The 25,236-nt window shown below is 52.1% G+C and overlaps 8 protein-coding genes across 8 annotated transcripts; 4 read left to right on the top strand and 4 right to left on the bottom strand.

The window, feature by feature from the left end:
* Nucleotides 1–48: 48 nt before the first annotated feature.
* Nucleotides 49–1,186, top strand: BDZ99DRAFT_375602 (nagb/rpia/CoA transferase-like protein; the record flags this gene model as incomplete). Its single annotated transcript, XM_033714986.1, has 2 exons — nucleotides 49–1,047; nucleotides 1,097–1,186. The coding sequence occupies 2 exons, from the start codon at nucleotides 49–51 to the stop codon at nucleotides 1,184–1,186; spliced, it is 1,089 nt and encodes a 362-aa protein (XP_033583149.1).
* A 1,239-nt stretch (nucleotides 1,187–2,425) lies between these two features.
* BDZ99DRAFT_376779 (uncharacterized protein) lies at nucleotides 2,426–4,092 on the bottom strand (the record flags this gene model as incomplete). The annotated part of the gene is made up of 3 exons (XM_033715042.1): nucleotides 2,426–3,090; nucleotides 3,171–3,742; nucleotides 3,818–4,092. The coding sequence occupies 3 exons, from the start codon at nucleotides 4,090–4,092 to the stop codon at nucleotides 2,426–2,428; spliced, it is 1,512 nt and encodes a 503-aa protein (XP_033583148.1).
* Nucleotides 4,093–5,209: 1,117 nt separating this feature from the next.
* Nucleotides 5,210–6,261, bottom strand: BDZ99DRAFT_130445 (COPI associated). The gene is made up of 7 exons (XM_033712610.1): nucleotides 6,128–6,261; nucleotides 5,992–6,063; nucleotides 5,721–5,764; nucleotides 5,652–5,666; nucleotides 5,533–5,601; nucleotides 5,340–5,475; nucleotides 5,210–5,288 (listed from the first exon to the last, which is right to left on the bottom strand). Exons 1-7 carry the CDS (start codon nucleotides 6,145–6,147, stop codon nucleotides 5,252–5,254), a joined length of 393 nt encoding a protein of 130 aa, XP_033583147.1. The 5' UTR covers nucleotides 6,148–6,261; the 3' UTR covers nucleotides 5,210–5,251.
* Nucleotides 6,262–6,700: 439 nt separating this feature from the next.
* Nucleotides 6,701–14,164, bottom strand: BDZ99DRAFT_471444 (uncharacterized protein; the record flags this gene model as incomplete). The annotated part of the gene is made up of 5 exons (XM_033721723.1): nucleotides 6,701–9,118; nucleotides 9,168–10,178; nucleotides 10,232–13,567; nucleotides 13,617–13,847; nucleotides 13,901–14,164. The coding sequence occupies 5 exons, from the start codon at nucleotides 14,162–14,164 to the stop codon at nucleotides 6,701–6,703; spliced, it is 7,260 nt and encodes a 2,419-aa protein (XP_033583146.1).
* Nucleotides 14,165–16,635: 2,471 nt separating this feature from the next.
* Nucleotides 16,636–18,399, top strand: BDZ99DRAFT_494052 (uncharacterized protein). Its single transcript, XM_033723284.1, has 5 exons — nucleotides 16,636–16,788; nucleotides 16,859–17,186; nucleotides 17,236–17,481; nucleotides 17,540–17,839; nucleotides 17,917–18,399. Exons 1-5 carry the CDS (start codon nucleotides 16,765–16,767, stop codon nucleotides 18,324–18,326), a joined length of 1,308 nt encoding a protein of 435 aa, XP_033583145.1. The 5' UTR covers nucleotides 16,636–16,764; the 3' UTR covers nucleotides 18,327–18,399.
* Nucleotides 18,400–18,693: 294 nt separating this feature from the next.
* On the top strand, nucleotides 18,694–21,117 carry BDZ99DRAFT_406724 (Arginase/deacetylase). The gene is made up of 10 exons (XM_033716459.1): nucleotides 18,694–19,013; nucleotides 19,104–19,200; nucleotides 19,505–19,569; nucleotides 19,653–19,694; nucleotides 19,790–19,940; nucleotides 20,014–20,037; nucleotides 20,089–20,110; nucleotides 20,192–20,460; nucleotides 20,618–20,713; nucleotides 20,786–21,117. Exons 1-10 carry the CDS (start codon nucleotides 18,753–18,755, stop codon nucleotides 20,893–20,895), a joined length of 1,137 nt encoding a protein of 378 aa, XP_033583144.1. The 5' UTR covers nucleotides 18,694–18,752; the 3' UTR covers nucleotides 20,896–21,117.
* Nucleotides 21,118–21,408: 291 nt separating this feature from the next.
* BDZ99DRAFT_458072 (putative progesterone binding protein) lies at nucleotides 21,409–22,499 on the top strand. The gene is made up of 4 exons (XM_033718836.1): nucleotides 21,409–21,572; nucleotides 21,641–21,678; nucleotides 21,758–21,815; nucleotides 21,870–22,499. The coding sequence occupies exons 1-4, from the start codon at nucleotides 21,464–21,466 to the stop codon at nucleotides 22,052–22,054; spliced, it is 390 nt and encodes a 129-aa protein (XP_033583143.1). The 5' UTR covers nucleotides 21,409–21,463; the 3' UTR covers nucleotides 22,055–22,499.
* A 540-nt stretch (nucleotides 22,500–23,039) lies between these two features.
* Nucleotides 23,040–23,192, bottom strand: BDZ99DRAFT_360695 (uncharacterized protein; the record flags this gene model as incomplete). The annotated part of the gene is made up of 1 exon (XM_033714675.1): nucleotides 23,040–23,192. A coding segment is annotated over one exon (153 nt), but the record flags the coding sequence as incomplete, so codon positions are not given.
* Nucleotides 23,193–25,236: the final 2,044 nt, after the last annotated feature.

Here is a 25,236-nt window from a genome sequence, read left to right as displayed (position 1 = left end):
AGTGTGAGTCGAGCTTCAACCCCACCATCGTGTCAAAAACTGTCCAAAATGGCAACAGAAACCCCTCTGCCTGATGAATTCGACGTCGTCGCCGTATACCACCGCTTGCTGGCCAACGACCACGACCTAACCATGCCCGTAGCAGCCATCGAAGCCCTCGTCGAAGCCATGGCGACAAGTTCCACCCAAACCGTGTCCGAGACCATGCGCAACCTCGAAAAGCATACCAACACCCTCAAATCCTCCGTCGCGAACCCCATCTCGCTCTCCGCCGGCACTGACCTCTTCCAGCGCTACCTCGTCACCACGCTCAACAGGCCCTCTGCGGGCGTCGCCTCCCCCTCCGGCGCCGGCGACTTCGACGCCATTCGCAACCACCTGCTGTCCAACGGTCGCCTGTTCGCCGAGCGCGCAAAGGCTAGTCGGAACAAGATTGCAAGCTTTGGCCGGAACTTGGTCCGCGATGGGGCTACGGTGCTCACAAACGGCGGCTCACGCGTCGTGGCTGCCCTGCTTCGCTCGGTTGCCGAAACGGGAAGTGTGCGTTTCAAGGTCGTCTACGTGCTGGACTCGGACGCGGACTCACAAGAGGGGGAGTGGTCCGGTACCGCCATTGTGGCTATGTTGCGCGCGCGGGGCATACCCGTGGCGACGATCCCCGATTCCGCCGTGGCCTATTCGCTGGGAAAGATTGATATCGTGATTGTGGGGGCGGAGGGCGTGGTGGAGAACGGAGGCATCATCTCGAGGCTTGGCACGTATCAGATCGGGCTGCTCGCAAAGGCTAAGCAGAAGCCGTTCTACGTTGTTGCGGAAAGCCACAAGTTCGTCAAGCTCTTCCCGCTAAATCAGTATGATTTGCCGATCAAACAGCGCATCCTCGATTTTAAGGTGGGAAAAGAGGGGGAGCTGGTGTCAACTGAAAATGAGAGCCAGGGTGGTTATACGGTTGAGGATGAGGGCGTGGATTTTTCGGACTCGGGGGTTTCAGAGGGCAAGACCAGGAGAAAGTGCTCCGGCAGCTCTGAGGATCCGGTTGATTATACGGTTAGTCTAACGTTTTTGTTTGATGTCACGTGAACTAACACCTTTGTAGCCTCCAAACCTCATATCAGGCATTCTCACCGAATCTGGAGTGCTCACTCCCAGTGCTGTTAGTGAAGAGCTCATCAAAATCTGGTTTTGAGTGTACACTGTTTGACACCACTGGAGGTGCTTCGAACGACTTTCAAACATCCGAAAGAGATAAAAAGCTAATCATTTTGACGGACCTAATACCTTGCCAGGCCATCCCAGGCGGTGCCAAATAGATGTTCTCGGACTGGACTGGACGTGTAACCCAAGCAGGCACCACCGCAAACGACCCCGAAAGTGCAAAACACATTATCTCAACCACGACATCTCTTTCCATCACAAAAACGCGCCATCCCCTCCACCCGCTGGCAACCACCATACCGCGCACCTCGGCCACTAGCAGAAGGATGAACCTGACGATACCAATGGTCAGTCTGTCGAGTGTCGTAGCCAATTCTCCATTTGCGCCTGTCCTTGTTTTCCCCCTCCTTGGATTCTTGTGTAGCTGAGCCTGGTACTGATTGTAAATGGTGGAGTTATGACATAGTATACCTCGTACTCTTCACATCGTAAAGAGCACACCCGGCATCTGCAGTAATCGCGCATGGCGGTCCCCCAGCCAAGGTTCGAAAAAAGGAGCGTGGATGCTGCGGAGGGCGAAGCTAGTGGCGAAGACGCGGGCGAAGTGAGCAAGGCTTCTTTTGAGAAAAGGATTTGGTGGAATTATGTTTGATCGATAGTGGTGACCGTGCTGAATGTGGTAGTGCAATCGTATGATCATGACAGAAGAGACTGAGGAAGAGTTTGAGTGAAACTTGCGATGTTGATGCTACCTACCAGTGACGGGAAGCGGAGAGACTTCTAGTCTAATGTCAAGTGGAGTAGAGTTAGCCAAGTGGTAAGATGATCTGATCTCTCTCAACGCTAAGTGACGAGATTTCGTAAGCCACAGCACCAAAACCTAGTCTCAACAAGGATAATAGAACTTTTGATGGAGAATTGATTGTAGAGCAGAATGCTCATCGAAGCTGTTCCTGGCCTTAAGCTTCATGAAGTAAGGTGGGACTGATCCTTATAAATAGCAATACCATAGTGGAATATCATTCAAAGGCCACGTGTGATAACGGGCGCATCGACTCCAGACACCACAGCCGTAGCAGTATCCATTTCCAGTGTCGCTGAACGAAAACTCCCATGAGACCCATCCTCCTTGTCATAACCCAACCTTCATAACCTGACCTATCGATTCGTCCCCCTGAATTTCCGTCATTTTACTCGTATATACCTCGTGGAACGAACATGGGGGATGTAAGCTGAACCGCCTCCGCTTTTTCCTTTCTTTCAGCAAGTGTTATTGCTCTCCCTCGCCTTCCATACTCTCTAATTCCATCTCGGTCCTCCGAAGAGCTTCTCTCATAGCCTCAGCCTCTTGTCTCAACTTGTCTTTCCGCTTGGCTCTTTCATCTTCTCCGGGCCGTCCTATAACTCCAAGAGTCGGGTCAATGGAGGCGTCTGATATCTGTGTCTGTCGAGCTGTAGAGGGATTTAGAATAGCGCTAATGCTATTTCCGCGAGTGGCTGGTGCGGGCGTCTGGCCGTTGGTGGACGAAGGAGGGGCGTTCGAGGTGTAGGGAATAGGCGTGGCAATATCTTCCTCAGCAGCAGACAAGGATCGTTTACGAGGGCTGGGCGCACTGGGTGAAGGTTGCTGCTGGTAACTCAGGCGTGGATTTGTAGCAGATGAAGAAGTGGAGTGATGGAAATTCGTGAAGTCAACAGGAAGAGGCCCATACGCACAAGAAGCTTGTGGGTCAGCGTAAGGCTCGGAGGGTTCTGGGAGCGAAGTAGAGGGGTCAGGGGACACGGAGGAATCGAAACCACGCGGAGTGCCTTGGGTAGCTTGCGATGGGGAATAAGTCATATCCGGAGGCGCAGGAACGACGCGCTTGCGGCGTTTGATCTCTTGTTTCTTCATTGCAACTGGACGGTGGGCGCCATGAAGTTTGTGGTAGAGACCTAGTGGCTTGTGTCAGTGGGCTGTGTGTAATAGTACATAGACAAGGGCAGGATTAGTGATGAATAGAGCGACGACGTACCGCATGCATTGCAAATAGTATGGCCTAGTTCATCGCGTCTCCATAATGGTGTTATAGTGGTACCACAATTCTGACAGGCTGGGACCACGCTAGCGGCGTTTTGGCCGAGTGAGTGCCCGGCCGGAGCATTTGAGTTGTCAGCAGCACTGGAAGCTGGAGCGTCGCCAGAGCCTGGAGCAGGAGAGGCACTCTGTTGAGCACTAGCGGGGGCAAGAGCAAACTGGGCCGTCTTTGAGACGCGGTTGTTGTACGCTGGACATCCATTGCAGCCCTGCTGACCACCAGTGCCGTTGCATCGGCCACCACCGGGGCAGGTGCCCGTGGTAGATTGGTCGGCAGCAACATAAGTAGCACGCGGCGAGGTAGTGCGGCCTGACGGAGAGTCGCTCCGGTCGTGGGGCTGTCCTGTTGCTTGCGTCTGCTGGACAGCCAGCGTAGTAGGCTGCACAGTGCGCTTGAGATTCGTCGGCCGGGACTGATTTCGAGCCTTCCAGTAGAGTCCACAAGCATTGCAAATGGTCTCGCCAGTGGGAGAGCGGCGCCAGAGCGGCGTGTGCGTGGTCCCGCAGTTGCTGTGGCGGATCAGCACTGATTTGGGTTCCCGATATGGCCTTCAGAAGGAGTGGAAGAGCACGGTTCGAACTTACCTGCAGACCTGGCCGTTCACCGGGGCGTTGGTCGCTTGGGGCCGCTGCTGCATGGCTGCTGGGGAAGCGTGGGGAGAAGATGGGTCCGGCGGTGGTTGTCGGTGGGCCAGCGTGTCTTCGAGCGAGTGGTACTCTGATATGTCAGTCTGCGCACCTTGCGAAGCGGTGGACATGGCGTCATGTTCCGGACTGGCCGCCTCTGTAGATGCCTGAGGGCTCGTCCCGGCGGGGCGGTGATGCTGCGGGTGGTTGAGCATGCTCAGGTTCTCCGCCATCTCGAAGTCCTCCCTCGACGGCTGGCGTGACAGGCGGTGGGGATGGTGTGCGAGAGCAGGCGCCAGAGAGGCTCCGCCAGCGGCTGATACGCCTCCTGCCATGTCTTGATAGTGATGTGCTGCGGGGACTCACTGCTCCATGCGACGAGGCCGTGGGGATTAGACTTTGATATAAGGTCCGCGGCACGCAGGCAGCCAGCACAAACGAATGGGCTGATTCGGCAAAGACCTGGGAGCGGCTGATAGTCTGATGCTGCTTCGGGCTCACTGGACGGGGGCCGCGGGGGAGCGTGATGGCGTGGAGGGATGGCAGTCTGCCTGGCGGCGATTGGGGTTCGGGGCGAGGGGGCTCTGCGGTGGATGCTCACGAGAGGTAGGTAACAGGCGGGAATCTCGGCGAGCGGCAACCCGTCCTGCCACAAGCCACGTCGGTCGAAGCCGTGAAGGGCACTCTTCCACTGGTGACTGCCGTCGAACACGGGCCGGCACGCATTGAGGAAGTCGTGACCGGGCTCTGCTCACCGTCCACGCGCCCGCCAATCAGCACCCGCGCGTTCGTAATCAAGCCTCGTCCAATCCGCGGCGCCCAGATTGTCACCACAGCTCCAGATCGACGGCGTTGGAAGATTGTCCCGCTCCTGCCGCATCAACACTTGGCAGACGAGGCCGCGCAAGCCAGATGCGCTGAAGCCGGTCAACCTCGTACTCGGGCCCCGTCGGGTTGTTTCACAATGATCGAAGATCAGCCCGTACGTAGTATACCACCTATTCCATGCTCGGTTGATGGCATTTTTTCGCCCGGGGCCTCACCACTAGAACCGCCACAACGTGGACGAGCATCACAGATCGCCTGAAAAAGACATTGTATGCCTATGGTTACGCCATTGCCTCCTGGTGGCTTGCGGCGCTCGCGTGGGCCCCAGCCGTCCTCTGCAGCACTGAAACAAGGCGGCAAATGCAGTCTCTACTCATTCCAGGAAGGCCAAACAATACAAGATATACACACTCGCTACGCCGAATTGAACGCTCCCTCAGGCCCCTTAGTCCGCCTCCGGCACACTTTCGTACAAGAATAGCACATGATTTGTCTCCTCGCATACGCGCCCGAAACACCCACGCTGGAATCTCCAGGCTCTGCCATCCGTCGTGATACGACTGTCTAAACTTGTTCCGCTCCCCATCCGGCGTCCGCGTCACTGCAAGGCATCAGTGTTTGGTCTTTACTTCTACATCTGCCATTTACGTACCGCATGTTCGCCGGGGGCTCGATTGATGGTATGTATTCCAAGACCACGTACGCGATTCCAGCCACACCTACGATGGTGCCAGGCACATACTTGTACCACTGGTCGCCAACAACGACCGATCCAATAAAGACATAGACTACGCCTCGTCAGCTGCGTGCCCTTCACCACCTGTCTTTCTTGCAACTGGACTCACAGATTCCGCGGCCAATGAAGGAGAACATGAATGAAGCATGCTTAGCAATTTGCGGCGGGATTTGGAACTCTGCGCTTCCGGTTAGAGGTGAACACCGAGAGCTGGATATAGGTGCGAACCAAGAAGAGCAGTTGCTGTTGAGAGTACATTAGTCGCGTAGTCTACTGTGAGGGGTTTAGAGTGCCTACCAAGGCCAAATATAATCAAGTACACTCCAAGAATGATATCCTTGCTGTTCCCGTCGTCAGCAAAACTCCGATCCACAGTGCATTTATTCTCCAGGTGTCATCCCTCCCCGTCGCATCCCACGGCCATCTTATTTCTACCACATGCTAAAGGGGTACCGGTAAAGCAATGGTAAGGCGATGTAGCGTAGCTTCCGCTGGCTCGTGCGACGGAAAGGAGTTGACCGTGGTTGCGACTGAGTTTGCGCGGTCGAGTCGGGACGGGGCATCTCACAATTGGAAGTGAAAGAATTGCGCAACACCGCCTAGGACCATGAGGACACCAATGGCCAGATTGACTATGCGGCTATTCTGATGTTAGCTGCCTGTTGCTTCTCGAGTCGGAGCCCCGCTCGGTTGCGTTCACATACAAAGCGTCTGAGAAGTCCATTTTGAAGAGCGGGGGATGGAGCTAGGGGTATGGGCGGCTGCTTTGAAAAGTAAGAGGCACAGCGGGTGTGTGGACGTGATGGAAGGGTGAAAACACTGGCGAGGTGGCTTCGAACCTGGAAGGTCGATCTGGGGAGTGGCCCGCGTCCTAGGCGTGAAACGTCATCATATCACGTGCAGCACGGTCCGTGCGCAGTCGACTGTCGAACGACGGGAGGCAGCTTGCAATCATGTATCTTCGGAGATTTCTGGGTATCAAGTTAAGCAATTCCACAGGCTGCGCTCGCTGCGCCCAGAAGTCCGCTATGGAATCACACCAGCTCTCCAAACCACGTCGTCGTGGCACAGTACAGTGCAAGTTGCCCTACCAACTCCAAGCAGAGTCCAACACCAAGGACAGTTTTGTGCATCTGCGCCATGTATATGCACTCGCGCCTTTTCCCATGCTGTCCCCATGCACCATCGACTACGGAAAAGAAGCATCTAAATATCGCCAGCGCCAGGACAGAATCCGCCCTGTAGGAAGAAAAAGAAAGTAGCTGCAGCAGACTCTCTCACGGTTCCGCTGATTTCGGGTTCTGTAGGTAGATGTCAGGAACCTTTGGCACCTGTGGGCTCTTTTGCAACGCCGCCCGTATGGCCTCTCTCGTCCTCTCCTTCTCCTTCGCGTCTCCTCCTCCGCCTGTCAATCGTCGCATGCCGGACCTGATTCGTGACCTGGTATCTTGAGTAAGAGGGCGAATCATGCCTTCAAGAGAGAAAGATTTCTCTACGGTGGTCATACGTCCTGTTGATGCGTCGTCGTCCGAGAAGGGTTCTTCATTGTCATCTGTACTCATCGGAAATGCTGGTGGTGTCCGCTGATTGACCGAAGGTGACGTGACAGATCGAGAGTGCAGACCTGGCCGCGGAAGGGGACCAGACGGTGCAGGCGCAAGAGATCCGGATGGCGCCGTGAACAGCGTTGGGGTCATGACGCCTGGGTCTCTTGGCGGCGCTGGCACCTTGGCATCAGCAAAGCCAGATTGAAATGATGTAACGCTGGCGTTCCGAGTGAGAGACTTGTGTAGAATGGGAAGCGTTTGTTGATCGTAGACATTCTCTCGCACATCAGCCTGGCTTGAGTTGAACCGTCCGAGAGAAAGGTTAGAAGGAAGCTCGGAGAGTGTCTCAGTGTCGTCGTCTTCGAAGAAGTCATCTAGACTATCAAGCTTCATAACCAGCTCACCAATATGACCATCTCCGCGGACGTCCTCGGACGTAGAGGTCATTGTAGTAGTGCGATAGTCGGGAAATGGACTGAAGGGGAATTCTTCTTGACGGAATTCGATCTTCGGAGTCGTGACTTCTGACAGATTGTTGCTTTCTGGTGTCATGCAAGTGTAAAACACTGCATGCACATTATTGCGTGTAGAAGCCGAGTAATGAGCGGGCATCGGGATCGACCAGCCTGTCTCCTCGGGTATGCCATACAGACTCTGTGTCTTGTCGTACTCCTTTCGAAACGCTCGGCTAGAGTGTGACCCCGCCATACTCATGCGAAGGTGATGTCGGTCCAAAGGTGTAGGTGTACCAGTCATGTTCATGACATAGTCAAGCACCTGCAGGGCTTGCGGACAGAATTCCGTTTGGAGAAGCCGTAGTAGGGGTGATGTAAGATCCGGCCCCTTCGCCGCGATTTCTGGCTTGCGCATATCAATCTCGGGTATGATTACGCACAAAAGACGCATCGTCTGGATCTTCACCCATGGCAGCTTGTTGGTAAGCAGGCTGAGTAGGAATATTAGGCTTTTGTACTCCCAGTTTGGAAAGATTGATGATCGCAAAGCGGATGCGGCTTGTCCAAGGAAATCTTTGTCGGTGCGGTACCGCTGAGTTGCGAAACCACTGAGCGCTCGAGATAGACTGGGACATCCGTATTCAGACATATTAGCCAAGACCTCCGCCGTCTTAAATATGTTTGGGTCTGGTATGTCTTGTTCGAACGATCTGAGGAATTTTGGGAAGTTCGCAAGTATCGTATATAGTAGGCGATTGTCGTTTCCAACAAGACTGTTGGACGGAAGAGTGACTAGCCGTTCAAGAATACCCAGCGATCGATCCAAGCATACACTTGACCTGATTCCCTTGTATATCAAACCAGCAATGCCCTCAAAAGGCATATCCCATTTTTGAGGATAGTTGTCCTCGAGAGTGGTGACAGTGGCTTCGTTACTCAAGTCGAGCTTGTCCAAAAGTTTGTCCAACATAGCAAGACTCTCCATGAATTCTCGCTCGTGAATCGTATTAAGGCAAGCGCATGTCGTCCAGAACAGTTGAGGATATTGCAAAAGATCCGACGGTTCAAGTTTTTCGATGATAGTTCGCAAAGTAGTCAAAATCTCCATCGAAAAGGTCTGTATGTCACCTTCATCATCCGAGATCGTATTTGAGAGCCTTGCGAGCATGTCCGAGAGCATGTGTTGATCGAGGGTGCTTAAAATGCAGCGGAATAGCTGGAAAGACCGGCATGCCAAATGGCGCACAGGGCAAGAGGTTGCCCAGCTCAAGGTGACCCTGCCCCATTCCTCGCGAATCCCCGGGTATGCCAGGGAAAAAATATCAAGGACCTGGTCTGCGACATGGATCATGCCTTTAGGGACCCTTATACCTGAGCTTTCGTCGTCCTTTCCGTTGTTATCTTCGTATTCCCAGACTATCTCAGGTTTGTGGCGGCGAATGTTTTCAATGAAGTTTTCGATGGCTTTCTTGTCTGGTTCAGTGCTTCCATCCTCAATCTTTGAGATGACGAGTTCGTGTATCAAGTGAACCAGCATTTCTCGGGCCTGGTCCTGGACGAGTGGCGTGTAGTGATCCCACAGGATAAGTACGACCTGGAGCAGGAGCGGTACATGCTCTTGTGAAAGCTGAAAGGGAGATACCATGAGATCTACCAATAGTATGAGGCATAATTGGCCCATCGAAAACCCGGACTATAATGCGTCAGCTACATCCAAGATTTGGGCTGCGCAAAGTATTTACCTGTTTACTGCTACTCGGTAAGACCTGACCGAGATCTGCGAGATAGGGAAGCGATGTAGTATCCTGGGGTGGGGTCGTTGGTTCCACCTTTTCTACAACCATTGTCCTCGGATTGATTTTCATGAGCAAAAATTCGAAGACCTTGAGGCCAGCTGGTGTGCTAGACAGATGTACAACAATCTGTTTAGAGTAATCCACGAAATTCTGCTCTCTCTTTTCTAAACACAACAGGATTATGAAGTCCAGAATCAACTGGACATTTCCCGCGTGAGGACCCGTCGCTAACGCCTGCCATAAGGCTTGAATTTCGTTGTGAAGAGCATTACCACATCGAACCGTTATCTCAAAAAGATTGACTAAAAGCATGTAAGAGCTCGCTGTCGGCCCGCCGTCAGGACTGAGCTGCAGTTCGATAGTTTGAATCCACGGAAGCAGCGCCGCCACCACATTTCGCTGATGATCTGGCTGCAGCTCTTTGAAGTAGACGGAAAATTGCGAGAATACATGGAAGGCTAACTCCGGGTGTTGCTTGGCCAGCCGTCGTGATGTTTCGAATTGAGCAAGTTTGTAGACCGCAATAGTCTTGTCAGAAATACTAATATCCAAATCCTGTAACTTAGAGTTCTTCTGCTGGCGCGCCTCGAGGGTTCGGAGCAGTCTTGCTGATTTCATTCGCAGTTCGTAGTTTTCGTGTCCGAGAGTGTATAGCCCGGCGCTAAGCACCTTCCAGAACGGTAGCGTGTAAGACTCCTCCTTGGTCAAGACTTGTGTCACGACTTCAAAGTAGCTCTCTAATGCCTTCGAAGACTTCGACCGATAGCACATCTCAATCGATCTATCCAGGAGATAGGAATGTTCTCGATTATGCATAATTAGATTTGTCAGAGCACGACGGCCAATGGCGTGTGTTCTGTCACTGGGATTTTCGAAGATTGTGTTGATCCAAGACAGCATCCTGTTGACGTCGAAGTGGAGGAAATTTTGCTGTGTTTGAATAGAAACTGGTCCGCCCTGACATGGGGTTAGAAATGCTTGGGTCCGAGTTGGTAAGGACTGTGACTTACACATAGCGATGCCATTGCGCTGAGGGCAGCAGTTCCTAATTCTCTCTTCTCAATTGCTATAGTAGCAGTAGTGCTGCCTTTGCCACCTGACTCTTGCTCACGATCCATTATTGATCGTGCCATGTGGTCCTCTCTTTGCCTTATCTGACTTTGATTTGGAGAGTAACCGCACCAATCTTCCATGAGAGCAAAGGCGGCTTTGCGAGCTTGGAATGGCATCCATCGGATGGGGTCGGATGTTCTGTTGATGCCTTCGAACAGTTCCTCAATCAGACCACAATAGTGCGTACGTAGCTTCTGGAAATCCCATTCGTTTTGCACCTCTGCGTCGCTAAGAAATATCCGGAGGTCTTTGGTATAGTTGACCAGATTGTTCAAGATCCATTCATCGTTGTAAATTTCTGGCTTTGTCAAGAAACCTGAAGTGACCTTATAGAGATTCGTGATCTCAGTGCGAAGATGATCAGTCCGCCGGTTTCTTCGAGGGCTGCTCACAGTCCGCTGATGCATTCCCAGACGTGATTTTGCTTCATCGGCACATGTCGCGACATATACTTGAAGAGACTCCAGCAGTGTTCGATAAAGGTTGATGCTGATAGAGCCTAGCCCAACCACGACGGCTTCCCTGATCTTTGGGTTCCCGACTGCAAGAAATGGAAGAACCTTGGCAAAGAGGTCACTGGCAGAGTATACCTTGTTCTGGCTCTTCTGAGATGATTTAGAATTCTTTCTGGAGTGTTGAGCTGCTTGGTTCTGAGTATTTTGCTGACCGCCGAGATTTGTCAGCGTCGTGCAAGCGAAAATGAGATACAACTTCCATTGCTCAATAACGACGTCTGGGGCTGTTGTTGCTAAGCGTCCAACTACTTTGCCTGTAGCATTGTCGAAGGTGGAGTAGGGACTGCCACGGTTCCCTTCTGCCAAGGAGAGCAGAGTCCTGTGCATTTGAGATAACCTGGCGCAAACAATGTCGCGAGTAAGAGTGACAGCAAACGGGCATTGGTCGAAACTAATGCGAACTAAGTTCGGGAAGACTTTGAACCAAAGCATAGCATCGTACGGCACTTCGCTGCTACAAAGCTCGATTAAGGTGCTCTCCGCGTTGCTCTTTTTCATGCCTCTCTGAAGCCGGCTCCTTTCCGCGAGTGATAACTTCTCGTCGTTGAGTTTCATCACTTCGGCGCTTTCTTCCATGACCCGTATGATTCTAGTATTACTCCCACCCAAGGCTTTGTCAAATTCGGTGATCAGTCGTAAGACAGTAACAGCATAAGAGCGTACGCGCCTGGATGGAGAACATAGAAAGAAGAGGCCATGAGATTCGACTTCGTCAACATGCGCCCAAATGCCGGAAAGATCCAGCTGGGCGCCACGGTTGCCGGAAAAACCGTCGTCCGGAGTGTCGAGAGCATTTCGTTTCGATTTCTGCTTGATTTCCTCGATCCAGATTTGAAGTAACTCTACGTAAAGCTTCAAGGTGCTCTCGATGTGTCCAGGACCAAGCATGCCGCCATCGGACATTGTTGCATATCGATCGTCGAAATTGAAAATGAATCGTGCAAAGCCAATGGTAACTTGTTGGGCATGCAATTGCCGTGCTATCGATTTCAAGGATTGAGCCGAGGAAGCTGCGATATTGCTCTGGACGTGTGCGGTGCCAGTACACAATAAGTTGATGAGAGAATTGAAGGGGATGTGAGGAGAAAGGCAGCGAGGCAAAGCTTGCACTGCAACGTGTAACAAGTCGTAGAAGCCCTGTCTGAGATCGGTCGGGTTTTGGTGATCTTCTCTTCGCCCAAAGCTGAAGGCATCGGCCATTGGAGTCTTCGGAGTTTGTACAGCAAATTTCTCGTCTAAGACGGCTTGTCCGCCGAATGCATTGTCGCAAATTAGGGTTATTTCGCCCAAAATCTTACAAAATTTGATGTAATACTCTTTCGCGATTTCACCAAATCCTGTGATTATCACGGGTCTTGAAAGCCTTTCCTCTCGTACGAGGGACGACTTGAGCGGTATGTGGAGAGCGGCAGGACGTGGACTGATGGGAAGTGAGGGTATTTCAATGGGTTCCACGTAAGGATCGCAATCAAAGGTTATGGGGAAAGGTGGCTGTGAACCCTTCTCCAAGTCTGCCATGATAGCGAGGAATGATCGGATACCAATGACCATTCTTTCAGGCTCGAGGTCGCCCACTCTGAGTTCTTTGCCTGAAGAGAACAGGTCGGAGTTCAGAAGTGGAAAGATGATCGTTCTAAAGCAGAGATCCTGTTGTTTAAAGCCAATTATTCGGATCAATTGTATGAGCGGCTCGACAATTGCGGTTTCCGTGGAGATGTAGGACCGCTTTCCAGGCTGAAAAACCAAACGGATAATCTCCTCTAGCTTTCTCGTGACAGCGTTTGGGGGTTCTGTGTTGTTTCGGTAAATGTAGGTCCACACTAATCGGCATATCCCCCTGAGAGCAGTGACCCGTGTCGTACGTTCTTTCAAACGTGGTTGAGAAGACAGCGCAAGAGCGAGCCATTGGTTTGCGAACGTCTCCGTTGGGGAAACACATAGCAAGGCCACCATGAGAGGATACGCTTCGTGCCAATGTTTTGGTTTGCTAAGGAGTAGTGAAAGCCTAGGTTTGATGGTATCGACCACGGTTCTCCATTTCGGCACGTTGAGCTCGATCGTTGCTTTCTCTGCTATTCGAAGCAGTAGCTCCTTCAGTAGTTGGCAATAGGCATATTTCACCGGCCGTCCATGGACATTGACAAACAGTCTAGCGAGCGACTGCATGAAATCGCACGAATGATCCCAAGCCTCTTCGGGATAGCTCTTCAACCGTAGGTATCTCATGCCTCGGACAACCAGCACCGCCTTTCCTTCAATTTCTTTACTCGCAAGACCCTTAACCCCTAAATGCTTCTGCATTTTCTCAAGATCTGCAACAAAACGCTCAGATACGCTGTCAAAGTTGATTTCGCTCATTACTCCTAAGAGTTGCCCGAATATAAGCCAATTGGCATGTCGCAAAGGGGATTCCTCTAATGACTCGGGATCAGCACCTTTCAGCTGGGTATAGATTATGTCTTCAAGACGATTTGCCATTTCAAGTGTGACACATGCGAGGTCACTCTGACCAATTATTTCGATAAGTACGCGACAAAGGATGTAGATGGAGACGGTTGATCGGCGCTCGGCCTGGAACACGGCTTGCTGACGGAGGAGTATAACATTGGGCGAGGTAGATACTGATGTCGCTGAGGGCTGGCCATCACTGAAAGCGTGCATAGGCTCAGTATTTCTACGAGGGAGGAGTCCATTCGTCGGTGGGGTGACGCCTCGCGACTACAAATAGTCAGTAGGAACCGTGATATAAAGAGGAAGACAATCTCACGTTGTTCAATTCCAGTCTGGCAGTATTTGCAGCCTCACTTTTAGCCTTCCGCCAGAACATAAGTGTGTCTATCAAAGGCTTTGGTTTTTGGCGAGCAATGTGGCCTAAGGCTGATATAAGCTGGTCGAAATTGGGGTCAATGCCAGGGCCGCAGACCAGCTCGACTCGAGGTTCAGGCTGACTTGGGTCGTTGATGCATTGATTGATCTTTTGGTCCGCCTGGCCGACAAACTACAAAAACTCAATTTAGCAAATGTATGCGTCCCAGAATGTGGGCAACTGACCGAGTTGAACAAGTGGTGCAACGCATACTCTCCCACCGTCTTCAACTCCTGGGGATGGCCATGATGCCGAGACTGCGAGCGGTGATGATGGTGCTCCCGCTTTGCTTTGCCGCTCTGCATACGCTCTGGTCTCCGCGCACCCACGGTGAAGGAAGCTGCATCGGCAGATGCCCCAGGGATGCCACCACCATTTGTGCTGAAGCTGGGGGCCGCAAGTACCGTCCCGTTAGCCTGGGGGGATTCTCTGAGGTCTTCCTGCGACATGGTGAGGCCATCGGGGACGGCCCCGGCCGCAGCAATGACCTGAGGGCTCAGCGGGCTGGTAGCCGGCGAGTTCACAAAGCTGGTATTCCGCGAATGCTGTATGCCATGTACGATGGAGGTCTGGCGGTGGTGGCCGTAGGACAGGGACGGTTTGCGTTCGAGTCCGCCCTCCGGGGAGGGGTTGCTTCTGGGGACGACAACCACGGGCGTCTGGGATCGAGGAGACAGCGCACGCCCCGAGGCTGTGAGGGCACGCCCGCGTGTTACAGAATTCTCGCGGGAGGGGGAGATGGAGGGGATCGCGGGAGGCTCTGGATGGTGCGACAGATTCCCGGCATGTTGTCGTGCTTGCGACAGTGGGGGAGCAGCTACATGGGGGCCTCGTGTTAGCAGCCTTCTCTCACGGCGGAATCAGATAGGGCCTTCTGGGAGCTGCAGGTGGGAATACGGAAGGCTGAGAGGGCGAAGCAGCGCGCTGTCCCTGCAGAGTCGGAACGGCTCCGGCACCGGGGATTCGCTGGAAAACAGAGGGAAAGAGGAACTCACACATCCCGCCGGTCTGTCTGTCTTCATCGGGGCGCGCAAGGCCGGGCTATAGAGAGGCCAGGGCGGTCATGGCGGGAGGAGAAGAAGAGCTGCGCGTGGCACTCGCAGGGCACCGACGATGATTCAAACCTGTGCTGCAGAAAGGCGACCCCTGCTTGCTTGCGGCGCTTGCGCAGCGCGGCCCTTGTGCCTGGCACTACAAACTCTCCGCGCTCTCCGGCGACGGGCCCGTCCTGTCGGCAGTGGAGGCTGCTGCTCTCCTCACGAGATATCTTTTCCTACTGGATATGCGATCTTGCACAACATCCTGCCCGACAGACCGAAACCTCTCGCGTCTGTCTTCGTCACTGACATCCACGTCTGCGAGGCGGCGAAAACAACATACCATGTTGCCTTTTAGGGTCTATCTTTACACCGAAGGAATTCGTGCGGGAAGCAGCTCAATTCTCACAGCATACCACTCCTGGATCTGCGCCGTCACAGCGAAGTCATAGTCTGTTCTGTCGGCTCCAAGGTTCCGCAACATGCTCGACGTGATCTTTTCGAGCCATTCAAGTGATAGCAGGCACGTGTACAGTAGCATCTAGCTTTACCTTTCGTCTCGATTTGCAACACTCTGGAGTTATACAGTGTCTAAACTCTATGTCAATATGTCACGTGTGTGAATGCTAACACGTTCAATCAATGGATATGTATTAAATTTGCTTCCCTTGGTAGGAAGATATCTCTAATGCCGAATCTTGTATACACAAGATACCAGATCGGCTTTGAGTATTGTGGGGGAAATATTCGCGCCTGCAGCTCCGAGGCACCCCCGTTCGAGCCCCTAATGCTTATTTCTAGCCCCTTAAAAGCTTCACATCCAACGCCTATCTAGAACAGAGCAGTAAAAGTACCGATATATCTAACTTGCACGCTATGCCATACTAACAAAGCTTTTGTGAAGTTGAACGTTGGAACGACGGAGAACGTTATATTACGTAAACGTTATAACCGGATTTTATTTAGTCCTTTCCGCATCAAGCCCGTAAACAAATACCGTATTGTCTTCAACGTCTTCCCCAAGTCGTGACCACCTCCCCAATCTCTTTTAAAGTCTCGTTATCACGCAACCTGTTATGGCTGCCAGTTTTTACACACTACTCCAGTCTGCTCCTAGCAGCAAAAGTGATGAACGAAATGGAGTAAGGTTACTTACTTCTCAAACTGATTATTATAGATCTACCGACCATAGCTTTCCGGCCCTCGAACTGGTGCTAAAACCCAAGTCGTATTTTCCTCCTTGGCGGTCTTGCAAGATGGTAGCAATCGAAGCTCAATTGCTACTTTTTCCGTAGCGAAACAGCTGAGGATCATTGCTTGGTCGGGTCCTTGGAATATTAGTGAATAGCAGCTGGCGGAGGCTTCTGTGGAGGAGTAGGCCTCGTCGTCGAGAGGTTTTGATGAGCGTTTGTCTGCGATTATTCACTGGAGAATAAAGGGAGGAGAGGAGCCGCTACAAGAGGCTCTAGAGTAAATGCTTCGATAGGAAAGCGCGTTAGTCAGAAAACAAGATGATGGTTGTTGACGAAATACCTTTCAGACCTGGACGTTACTCTCTGGTACAGTACCTTTTTTTGTAGATAACGATGAGTACTTCATTGACAATAGCGTTTCGATTTTGCTATCTTCGCTGCGACTGGATGCAATGGCAAAGGATTCGACCATAGCCTACTAATAGGAGACCTCTCAGCTCAATGCTAGAACTCTTGGTAAGATATGTTTCTCGTCTCAACATAAGGAACATGATTGGAATATGAAAGTCTAATAGACAAGAGCTATATTATACAGGCGCTTACTGTAGCAGGTTAGTCGGTTCTCAGCCCACCTCGTACTAGCGTGCGTCATCGGGCCCGTGGACCCACTTCTGGGCAGTGAAACCACATGCACGAAGCCACAGCACGAGGGAATGCCGCGTATGTCAACAGGCAGCTCTGAAAACACCTATCTATAATCCTTCATTTCCGAATCCTTCCAACGACGACGCCCTTCTCCATCTCCTACCACCATCGATCATGGCAGACAAGCCAACTGACAAGGTACTGTGCCCCTCCTTGCTACTAGACAACCAGATGAGGGAGCTATCGCATGACTGACTTGCGGCTTCAGACACTGCAGGTGAAGGGTGGAGCACCTCCTGGTGCTGAGTCGCCCACGACAGCTCGACCGCTGGATTTCGACGACGACGATAAAGACGGTGCCTCTACCCCAACGGAGAATCTCATGGCGCCACCGCCTCCCGCCAAATCACCCAAGCCAAGGGTGAGCTTCCAAGATGAAGAGGCGCCACCCGCAAAGCCCCCTCGCCCGATGAGCCCACAGGCACAAGCTGAAAACACTCTGATCGAAGCCTTCCCAAGCGTCGATGCTAAGGTCGTCAAAGCTGTGTTGGTCGCAAGCGGGGGCAAGGTAGAACCGGCATTCAATGCTTTGCTGAGTATGCATACACCAAGGCCTTTACAGTTTTCGCAGCTAACACAGTCTAGGCATGTCAGATCCGGACTTCAGAGCAGAAGAGACCCCCCCTCCCCAACCCCCTCGCCCTCGACAACCGCAAAGCCAGCTAGAGGCCGACGAACAATACGCACGACAACTTGCGCAACATTACCAGAGCGGCGCTCCAGGCTACGGATCAAGAGAGCGTGGCGACCCTCCGTTGCCTCAACGGCGTCAGGAGCCCGGACTTAAGCCAAACGAGCTCTACGATGATCGGGAGCATAGTTTCTTCGATGGTGGGACACCTCATGGCTCCTTTGTATCATTATCCTGCTAACTAGGAAGATATTGCAGACGATTTACCAGTGATCAAGGAGAACATGCGCAAGGGTTTTTTGGAGACTCAAACAACCGTCAACAAATGGATCACAACTTTCCGCAAAAAGCTAGACGGCGACGACGAAGAATCCGATATCGTCCAACCTGGCGGCTCGCAAAATCAACGCCAGAACTATGGCCCTTCACAATCAGAACAGTTATACGGTATCCGAAAGAGCTCAGAAGCGCGTCGGAGTGGCGATCGCGAGCGCTATGATGCTGACAACCGGGTATTGGGTGACGATTTTGAGGCTCTAGAATTGCGGGACGAAGAAGGTATGCTGCTAGGTCCCTAGAACAGACCTCTCGACAGTACCCTTTTGTGCTTCTTCAACATTGTCTAACGGTCGTAGCACCAGCCCAACATTCTCGCTCACAACGGCCTCTCGCAAATCCTGACCTGTTCAAGCCAACCCCAGTCGCGCCGCCTCAGACCGGCCCTGTGGATGAGGTCGAGGCGCGCGAACGTCAAACGACGTCCAACTCAGGCAACAAGGGGAAGAAGTGGCAGCCACTCACCTCAGTGGCACCTCATCCAGAGCCGGAAGACCATGACCCTTTCAGCCTCGGAGACAGCGACGAGGATGAAGCGAAAGCGAAGGACATCAAGGCAGAGGACACTGAGCGGCTAAAGAAGTTGGCGAGCGAGAGTGAGGTTGAGAAGGGAGGAGAGTCCGGAAAGGAACTAAAGCCTGCGGAGCGAAGTGGAAGTTTGGGAACGAGAGATCAGACAGCAGAGGAGATTTTGAAGAATGCCAAATAGGCTGTTCGTTTTAGCCGGCGCGGATACCAAGGTAGGGATGCCTCTTGGAGGATTCAATTGAGATTACGAAGGCTATGGAGATTTTAAGATTGCATTGAATATATGCTATTCACATCGTCCGTGGTGCTACGGCGGCGGTTCTCTCGTTGCAATAGATTTCATCAATGTACACCTATTCGCATTCTCAGCCTTCTTTTAACATGATACTCACGAAATTCACCGATTGGCTGACGGATCGAACGTGTTGGCGTGCGGAAGGTCGGGAAGTGGATGGCCACGGGTAAACCTACTATTTCGAGTTAGGCTGTCCATGGCATCCGACGTTAAGTAAACCTCTTGACCTTCATCTATCTATCTTAACTCACGTCCACAAACACTCAGAGTTTCCCATCAAATCACCAAGCTCACGCCTTTCGTCTCATAAAAATGCATTTCCTCTTCTTCACTCTTGCCGTGATTGGAACGCTCTCTGAGGCTCGCGAAATCACTTTTCCAGCGGCCTCAGGATATCAGCCAGAGAATCTGCAATTCCCGGTGGGCTCTCTTGGAGTTATAGATGTTAGCACTGGAAGCGCGTTTGTAGGACTTACCACTTTTGCCAATTTGCCACACGTGCATTGTTTAGCTGCGGAAGGGATAGAGGTTGAGACGTATGATATCGCAATCATCGGTGCACCATTTGATACTGTACGTGCTTACACACGTTCGAATTACGAAGACTGGGCTCTTTGGAAGACGCTGAGAACTTGGTTCTTGTTGTACTGATGGAATGATCAGGCAGTCACGAGTAGACCCGGTGCTCGTTATGGTCCTGGAGGAATACGACAGGGTTCACGAAGAATCGAGCCAGAAGCTGCGTGGGACATCTACACAGGTACGTTGAGTTACTAGCTTCATCTTGCCTCTGCATCCAATGTTGTGGCTCGAGTCGACCTGGCTCCTGGGTTGTTGGCATGTTGCGCCAGCGCACTACAGGATGTGGTGCGAAGCAGCGTTCCCACGACAGCATCTCAAAACTCTCGTCTGCAGAATGTTTCGTGTGTTCGGGGGGCTCAGGCATCGCTTCTGCGCGGATCGCAACATGGCGTCGCTGTGGGTACTTCACTAGCTGAATAGTGCTGCATGCGCATCATGACGATAGAAACCTTGGAAGAGCTTGCTGAAAGAACGCATTCTAGGGAGAAACCCGTACCTTGATTGGGCAACGATTGTGGACTGCGGCGATGTTCCTCTTACAGTTTTGGTGAGTCGCGTCAAGTCGTGCGTTGGGCTCGCTCGAAGCAGTGGTCTCGACTCAACGCTCTAGACTGACATTTAGCCTTGAAGGACAACACCGTTGCACTGAAACAGTTAGATCAAGCACATAAGGTCAGGATTCCACATTTTCATGATGCAAAGGAAAAGAATGAGTTGCAGCATTGTTCTTCCTTTCACAATATATAGAAAGTTGACTGAGGTCATAGATCATTTCCAGGCGAGAGACGAAATCGAGGGAGTATACTGCACCGAGGATCATTACTCTGGGCGGCGACCATACGACAACTCTTTCAGCATTAAGGTCCACGAGCAAGCATTGGGGTAGCGTGAGCGTTATACATTTCGACAGCCATATTGGTGAGATGATCCGATACCACCCCTATGGCGCACGATCATCTTTGCATCCAGAAAGCTAACAGAATGTGCTCAGATACCTGGGACCCAGAAGTGTTAGGTATGTCGTTCCCGACAACCTAATCACTGAATACTAAAGTGTCGAGTCCAGGCGGCGGCGTATCCCACTATGCGTGAGTCGGTAGAGCCGAAGCTAGAGTCGAATTGTGGAAATGCCACCGACCAGTCCAGCAGCTGACGAATCGTACTCACAGGGGAGTCAACCACGGCACGTTCCTACACATTGCACACGAGGAGGGTCTTATCAGAAACACATCCATCCACGCAGGCATACGAGCACCAGTCATGCGTCGCAAAGGCGACGTAAGAAATGACATTCGATGCGGGTTCGAAATGATCAAAGCTAGGGATATTGACCGGATTGGCACTGAAGGTATCATTAAGAAGCTCAAGGAACGGGTAGCCGGCTCAAAAGTCTATATTAGCGTTGACATTGACGTTTTAGACCCAGCATTCGCACCAGGTAAGCAAGTGAGCTTTTATTAGTTTTGATTATGGCGATCTACAGGAAGCGTTATTGTACATTGGCTTCGAGCGGAGCTATTGATGCGTGATCGTCGACGGATACTCGAATCCCTACTCCCATACAGACGATTCACTGACCTCGTCATCTCCAATAGCCACGGGGACAGCCGAAGTAGGGGGATGGAGCACGAGAGAACTGTTGACCATACTTAATGGACTGGACGGTATAGATGTCATCGGGGCGGATGTTGGTAAGCTTTCCAGAGTCTCCTGCGCGCATGTAAGTACGCCGAATGTGGACTAACATGACGTTGCATTCGTAGTCGAGGTTAGTCCAGTCTACGACAACGCCGGTGAGACAACAGTCCTGGCGGCTGCAGAGGTCGTCCAGTCCTTGCTGGACCTGATGGTGCAGAGGCCCGTCAAATCGTAGGATGGTGGTCTGGAGGGCGTCGTCGAATGTCGAGTGGCTGGCACTACCATTAGGCATGGCGCTGCAGACCGGTCGTATTTGCCGTTCGGACATTCTTTTCATCCGACGCCAAATTGGATGGCTGTAGAGGTCGGCCTCCGGGGCATCAGAAGGAACGTCTATAGCACATGCGGAATAATAGTTGCGGATCGTAAGACTGCTCGATATATGCGCCAGTGCGGTTATGGTAGTGAAGCTGAGGCTCTGCCATTGGCAGGCAGTCTCCGTGCGCCAAACGCCCTCCCGACGTTGTTCTAAAGCTGCAATAAGACAGGCTAGATCAGGTCCTCAGCTGCGGGGCATCACATCGACTCGTATCGATGTCGAGCTGCGTTGTAGCAGTTGTCGTGCTTGCGACCTCGGGCTACGGCGGAAAGTCCACCACCTCCGCGCCCCGCTTGTCGGCGCGCTCTCTCGACATCATCCCGCCATCAGCACCTCCATCCTTTGCTGTCGTGGATGCAAACCACTTGCTACCTCTCGACGACACCATTTGCCATTTACATATCATCCGTCTGCCCGACGGACAATGTCTGGCCATGTAGAGGAACCGAAGCGCTTCGAGCCCAAGGAACCCGTTACTCTGGATCCACCCAAGGACGATCCCATAACGCTGGACTACCTCTCCAAATGCGACGGTTAGAGCCCATTGCATATCCTCCACCATTTTCAGTCCGTAGGACAGTACCAACCAGATAGTATGCAGGCACCAACGACGGCTTTCCCACCCTGGTTGCAATCAAGGTACCACAGCGTGCATCTCCCGCCAGTCGTGGCTCGCGAGGATCTGCATCGTTGTGACTGACGCATCTTTGCTGTCTAGGGAACTGTCTTTGACGTAAGCGGCAACGCTGCGTATGGTGCGAAAGGCCAGTACCACGGTGCGTGCTATATTCTGCGCCTGCTATGCCGCTCTGACTGTTTCTCGACCTCAGTATTCGCCGGTAAAGAGCCCAATCGCGCCCTAGCTCAGTCGTCCCTGAAACTCGAAGACTGCATTGCCGATTGGGAGAACCTCGATGATAAAGAGAAGGGCGTGCTCGCCGACTGGTTCACCTTCTTTAGCAAACGGTACAATATTGTCGGAAAACTCAAGCCGGAAGGAGGTGTAAACCTCTAGTCTTCTTCCCCGCAAATCGAAGACTTGGTGTCGCAATGGGGTACATGTGGGGAACTTCTCATTGATTCCGTGTGGAAGGCTCTAGAGCAGTTGAGCCACATGCCTATCTATCTCGTGTGCCATGAACAACGGCATGGAGGGTGCTCCTGTAAAGCCTCAACAGCCAACAGTGTGCGTCGTAATGGTGGTAGTGAAGAGTGGGTCAATTGAGGATACTTGATTCTCTACCAGCGACTCTGGGTACACTGGGGTCACTCTCCTTCCGCATACTGGAACAGTCATGAAAAGGTCGCGCTGGCGTACCCCAATTCACACAGGACGTGTATGTGGTGCTACGGCGAGACAAGTCTAATCTAAAATCCTGATGTGCGGGTTGTAGCACTAGAAACCTCTGACCTTCGACTTCTACGGTGGACTACCTATGGCGCGTCACCATCATCTGAGGCGAACTAAAAAAACAATCCAAAGTGTAGCGCCTTTTACTCAGGAACTTCCTATCAAACCATTGTCGTCATACAATTAACTTTCAACATCGTCGCCAAGATCAGCACCGGGCAAAATGATATCCAGAACCAAGAACTAAACATTCGTTATAGACCGCCTAATACGGATTCTATCTACAAACAAGACTGATAATCGCACAAGATGCCCCATATACATGGTCACCATCCCATAACGCAGTCAATTGGTGGCTCGTCATGAACTCATACCATCCTCCAGGAAACCACCGCTACCCAAGAATCCAACATGAGTGATACAGTATCCTTTCCGCCGTCAAAACACTCACAACGCCTGGAAATCCATACGCTTATATGTGACATACAGTCCTCCACTTATCTACTGTCCTTCTCTCATTGGCTAGCCTTGGTAACTATCGTCCCAAGCTTTTCTTGCCTTGCCCACTCTCCTATCTGCTCGGTGCGAAGTTGGGATCATAGCCTTTCTGCACACCGGTAGCGACGTACTGTGGCATACCCCTCCTCACACAGATGTCGCAGTTCTCGTGGGGATTGGTCCATTCGCGCTTAATGCTCCACGCTCCGAAGCATTGGTGATTCGGGTCGTTGCGTGCAAAGTGGCAGTGCTTGATCAGACGAGGCCTGCTGTGGCCGCAAGAGAAGTAGATAGACTCATACTGGCACATTGAAGATGTGTGCCGTAGGGAAAGGGCTAGCAGAACGTCAGCCTCGACTGCAAGAAACAGACGACATGACAGAAATCAAACCTTTGAAGTTCTTGTCGCTCGAAATACCGGAGAGGAATGATAGTGGCGGATGAGAAGTGAACGAGCGGTTGCCACGAGCAGTGCGGTCGTTCCTATTCGGACGAGTTTTCCAAAGTTTGCTAGAAAGATGCGACCAGGAAATAGCTCGCTTGCAGATGACAATGCCTACAAGTGAGTATGGACAGGATTTGGAAAGAAAAGCTGGAGACGAAAGCTGCGATGGTTGGCACAAGCCACCTTCCTTTATAACCATTTGCCCCAGACTCCCACGAATTTGGCACACTGCAAAGTGCTACCGACACCATGTTGGTACGTATTCTCCAAGTCTCCACAGTGTTGTCGAAGCCAATCGTTTTCTTTGGAGAGCTCAGACTCGTCACATTTACTCCCTCAACCACCAGTCTGAGCATGCTCAGGGCGAACAGCGTCACCAAGGGGAGAAGATGGCTAGTGGGACCAGATGGAACCTTTGTGCCCACTTTGCTTCCAATCGCATCGTGCTGCCCATGGCTCTACATAACCTCTATTGACTTTGCATCACCTCTCTCACGCAGCTCGCTACGGAGAAGCAGCCCGAGGTGACAATTCTGTATCTGATGGGCCCAACAACCTCATGTTGTACAACGAGCTGCGAAACGGGGATGGCCATGACTCTGATGGCGACAAGGTGAGCTCTCACTTTCCAACGGACCGCTACCTGCATACACGGATATGACGCCTCTACGATGGGTTGCCAACAAACAATTGTTGTACAAGACACCGGAAAAACTTGGGCTGAGCGCCTCTTCGGTTAATATGTGCGCTCTAGTAGCTGCTAATGTGCAGGGCCATCGACAATGTGGGATGGCGGTAGGTAACCTGCAAAGGTGGCGACTGGGATTGTTAAGCGCGCCGGTAACCGGGACGCAGCTTGAAGAAATCTGCAAGCCGGAAAATTCGATTATCTCTGCAATGCTGTTGCCGATGTTGCTAGTGGGAAACGAGAAACGTGCATTGGCTACATCGACCCGTCCCTCACATTCATTGGCGATGACTTCGCAAGTATTATCATCACGCATTCTTATTGATGATTGTTCTGTTTCAGATCTGTACAATTATCTTTTCAATTTTAGCATCTACTTAGTGGATCATGCGACTGCAAACTCACTTGCAGTGTCCGCCTCTAGCCCTCCACATCCGCGCCCATAAAGAGTTGCATTATCAACCAGGGCAGCGCTGAAGCTCACGAATTCAGCACTCGCAGCCTTACAGCACGGTACGCCATACCCAAATTAGCCACCCGCTCCGGCGACTGCTGTTCGACCCGCTTCCCCATTGTTGTCATACCCTTCGCTCAATCTAGCAACTAGGTTTGCTTCTCGACGCATTCCCCAGATTGTACGCAGGTCTCTCCATCACACCACATGCCAGCAATAGCGTGTGACCTTACGGAAAACCTGTACCACTCTCTACCTCACGTTGAAAGAAGGTTGCACGGACGATTTTCGCCATCGGCTGTCCTTTGCTGCCCTGCCCGTCGGAAGTTCGAGAACCGGTCTGTGTAAGTGAAAGTTTGCGTGGGTAGGGGCTCTGAATCTCTTACAGCTTCCGATCAGATCTGATGCTGTACCAAAATAAGGCAGGTCTGAAGTATCTGAGATACTTGGAGGTACGGGTCGGATCGCTGAAGAGCATTTGTTGAACTCCCACGGATGCTCCAACCGCTTACACCCACACTCCGTATTCAACGCGAGAGGCCCACAGGCCTTCTCTGGACATGATGCTCAACTAGGATGTCTGGCCTTAGCCCGGCAGCACTCCCGCCAGCCGATAATGTGGGAACCCGTCTCGTGAGTGAAATTGGCAGTGTCGACCACGAAGATCGGCCGATCCTCTAGAATGGCACACATCAATTCTTCAATGTGATATGATGGTCGGGCCTATAGCACACCGAATCTAGCCACCTCCGTCACCTTCA

Source organism: Mytilinidion resinicola (assembly GCF_010093595.1).
Source record: "Mytilinidion resinicola strain CBS 304.34 unplaced genomic scaffold BDZ99scaffold_2, whole genome shotgun sequence".
In the NCBI taxonomy this organism is placed as follows: domain Eukaryota; kingdom Fungi; phylum Ascomycota; class Dothideomycetes; order Mytilinidiales; family Mytilinidiaceae; genus Mytilinidion; species Mytilinidion resinicola.
Note: the sequence above shows the minus strand (reverse complement) of the source record. Positions and strands in the feature narration are given on the sequence as shown.